This window comes from Eimeria mitis, genomic scaffold, assembly GCF_000499745.2.
Source record: "Eimeria mitis Houghton genomic scaffold, Emh_scaff132, whole genome shotgun sequence".
NCBI classification, from domain to species: Eukaryota; Apicomplexa; class Conoidasida; order Eucoccidiorida; family Eimeriidae; genus Eimeria; species Eimeria mitis.
Window position 1 is genome coordinate 10,759 of NW_013568752.1, and position 3,350 is coordinate 14,108.

Below are 3,350 nucleotides of genomic sequence, written 5' to 3' on the forward strand. Positions count from 1 at the left end.
CATATATGAATATATTAAGACAAATATGTACTTTATGATATCAACAAACATATAGTTAATATAAACACATATATTGAATATAATATAAAAACAAAAAATACAATTAATATAAACAAACACACTTAGTATTAGTATAAAATAAACAAACATATAATTAATATAAACAAACATATAAATAAATATAGTATAAACAAATATATAAATAAATATAATATAAACAAACAACAATACTAGTACGTACACCGCTGCATACAAAGAAAAACCCCTTAAACAAATATTGCAGATACAAAACAAAATAAAGTCAGAGTAGTAGTTTTATGCTGCTGCTGCTGTGCATGCAAGAGCAGCAGCAGCAGCAGCAGCTGCTGCTGCTGCTGCTGTTGTTTCAGCAGCAACCAGCAGCAGCCATCTATCTGTCTACGCCGCCGTTCGTTGTACTTTCTCTTTCTGTGTTTGTTTGAGTGTGTGCTGCACCTAGCAGCAGCAACAACAAACAAACAAACAAACAACGACAACAACAACAACAGCAGCAGCAGCAGCAGCAGCAGCAGTTATGCTTCACGTTTGCTGCTCTCTTCAGGCTGACTAGGGAAATGTAAGAACTCCTGGCCACCCATATACGGCACCAGGGCCTTGGGTACTTTTACCCCGGTGGGTGTTTGATAGTTTTCGAGTATACAGCAGATACATCTTTGTGTGGCAACGAGAGTAGCATTAAGAAGATGTACAAAAGGTTTACTATCTGCTGCAGCAGGAGCAGCAGCAGCAGCAGCAGCAGCAGCAGCAGGAGCAGCAGCAGGGGTATTTGTATCTTTTTTATGTCCTAGCCGTATTTCAAATTCTCTGGATTGATAGTCTGTACAATTGCTGCAAGAAACTAATTCTCTGTATTCTGAATATCCAGGAAACCATCCTTCTAAATCATATTTTTTTGCTGCTGCATCATTGAGTGCACCTGAAACAATAGAAACAACACGATAAGGTATTTCAAGACTTTGATAGAAATCTTCAGCTGCTTTTATCATTTCTTCGTGAATATCCCAGGATTTTTCTGGCGAAGAAATTACAAATTGTTCTATTTTCTCAAACTGATGCACGCGGAATATACCCCAGCAATCCCGGCCATGAGCTCCAGCTTCCTTGCGGAAACATGTACTGCTTCCTGCATACTTTATTGGGAGCTGCTTCTCCTCCAGCCTCTCATGCATATGTAAAGCACATAGAGGTTGCTCGCTAGTTGCTATCATAAATAAATCATCCTTGTCGCCATCTTGCTGCTGCTGCTGCTGCTGTTTTGGTTGCTGCTGCTGCTGCTGCTGCTGCTGCTGCTGGGTGTTGTCGTGGGGTATGCGATAGAGGGTTTCTTCGAAATCTTTCAGTTCTGCTGCTGCAGCCATGATAGATTTCTTGAGAAAATACGGCGGCTGTATAGGCAGATACCCCCGCTGCATGAGGAAGTTGAGGCCGTATTGAATCAAAGCATAGTTAAGCATCACCGCGGGCCCCTTCAGGTAATACCCGCGGTGGCCTGCAACCTCTACCCCCTTCTTGAAATCAACGCCCTGCAGCCTCGCGAGTACCTCGTGGTGGTGCATGCGGCCTGGTGTTCCATCTATTTCAACTTTATTGGGGGTCCCCCACGTCTTAACAACTCGGTTGTTTGCTTCATCGTTGCTTACAGGCACAGAGTCATGCACTATGTTTCCAATGCCTCGTAGCAGTCTGTCTCGTGTTTGTGCTGCTTCTGCTGCCTGAGCCTCAAGGCTTTGCAGCTTTTGCTTGATGGCTGCTGTTTTCGATACAAGATCATCGCAGGGGGATTTTGGATCAGCTTTCTTACGCTGGCCTATCTCTTTGTTCACCGCGTTCAAGTCCTTTCTCCCCTGCTCCATATTATACGTGGCCTCGCGCCATCGTTTGTCTGCTGCCACCAGCTCATCAACAATTGCGGGATCCCGGCCTCTCCGTTTCTCGCTTTCAGCCACTTTAGCTGGACAACCACCCTTCTCCTCTCGTAGCAGGTTGATGTCGATCGTCATTCTCTAAACATGCACACACAGACGCACATGAAACACGACGGAAACATGAAATATATTCAACAGAACACAGCGAAATACCAAACGGATCGCAGAAGTATTTTGCAGGGCTTGTGGTTCTCATGAATAAAAAAAAATCCGTAGTCTGAAAAAAGATGAAAAAAAACAGAAACAACTGCTTAATCACAACGAGCCAGCAAATTCAAGAAAACAGACACAGGTATATGCGTCCGTGGCAACTGCAGGGAGGTGATGCAGCCGAAGAAGACTTACCAAAAAGAAAAAAAGTAAACTGAATGAGAAAAGTGATTATTTTATCTTCAAATTCAAAAAAACCTGAAAAGGTTTATGTTGTCATGCTCCTGCTGGCGCACATGCACACGGCCTCAACGCCAGGAGCTGCTGCTGCTGCCTGTCCTCAGTAACCTCAAGGACAGAAATCTGTGAATCACCGCTTATAAAGACTTAATTAAAACAACAATTCCAATAAGATCATTCTAAATGGAATTCTTCAGACACGGAGCGCAACGGCCCACACGGAGCTGCGAGCGGGCCCCGTTCGTCACCCATACATGTATAGATGGAAACCTAGGGTTTAGATAATGATTTTTGTTGTTTCAAGCTTGTAAAATGCATTTAAATTAACATTTTATTTATATTATTCAAGAAAACCGTCGGATTATGCGAGGAAAGCGCTATTTAGGAGCACTAGCATCACACACCTGAACTTGAATTTCGCACGGGGCTGGTTTTGTATGCAACGAAACCTGAAACAACAGCCCCCCCCACACCGTGGTTTCTTGTCGTTGCGTCTCCGTCTAGTGTATGCCCATCTCTTTTTTTTGCATTTTCTGAATTTAAAATATCAGAAATAAAGAAGATGAAAGTCTTCAAGTGCGTTTTCTCTGGAGATGAGCTCTGCTCAGACTCTTACCCCCATCTCGTACCTTTCGGGGACGACGCGTTCAAGGACGGTACATTCTTTTCTTTTCCTATTTCCCTGAATATAAAGCATTTCTCGTTGTTTTTATTTAATTTTTATATTTGTAATTCGCTTTCTACTCACGCAAATAAAACCAGAAAACACGCGGCCACACCCTCTGGTTTCCCGTGGGACGGCGTCAGGTGTTTATGCGACAGCTGAAAGCTGTTGCCTCGATCAGTGTAGAGGCCCAACAAAATACAGCGAAATATGATATATTATACTTATTATTATAGTATTATATAATATAATTCATGATTATATTTGTATTTAATATCTCACGCCGTTGGTTTCATGCATTTGTTTCGTTGTTTCTCTCGGTTTCTGCGTGC

At 42.6% G+C, this 3,350-nt stretch overlaps 2 protein-coding genes across 2 annotated transcripts in view; one reads left to right on the forward strand and one right to left on the reverse strand.

Annotated features, from left to right (window-relative positions):
- Positions 1 to 942: 942 nt before the first annotated feature.
- On the reverse strand, positions 943 to 2,039 carry EMH_0093020 (seryl-tRNA synthetase, putative; the record flags this gene model as incomplete). The annotated part of the gene is made up of 2 exons (XM_013494881.1): positions 943 to 955; positions 1,171 to 2,039. 2 exons carry the CDS (start codon positions 2,037 to 2,039, stop codon positions 943 to 945), a joined length of 882 nt encoding a protein of 293 aa, XP_013350335.1.
- An 877-nt stretch (positions 2,040 to 2,916) lies between these two features.
- Positions 2,917 to 3,350, forward strand: part of EMH_0093130 (translationally-controlled tumor protein, putative) — a gene marked incomplete at both ends in the record, with an annotated part of 1,433 nt that continues 999 nt past the window's right edge. Inside the window, one exon of the mRNA XM_013494882.1 lies at positions 2,917 to 3,010. Coding sequence (XP_013350336.1) covers positions 2,917 to 3,010 — 94 coding nt within the window. The remainder of the gene's footprint in view (positions 3,011 to 3,350) is intronic.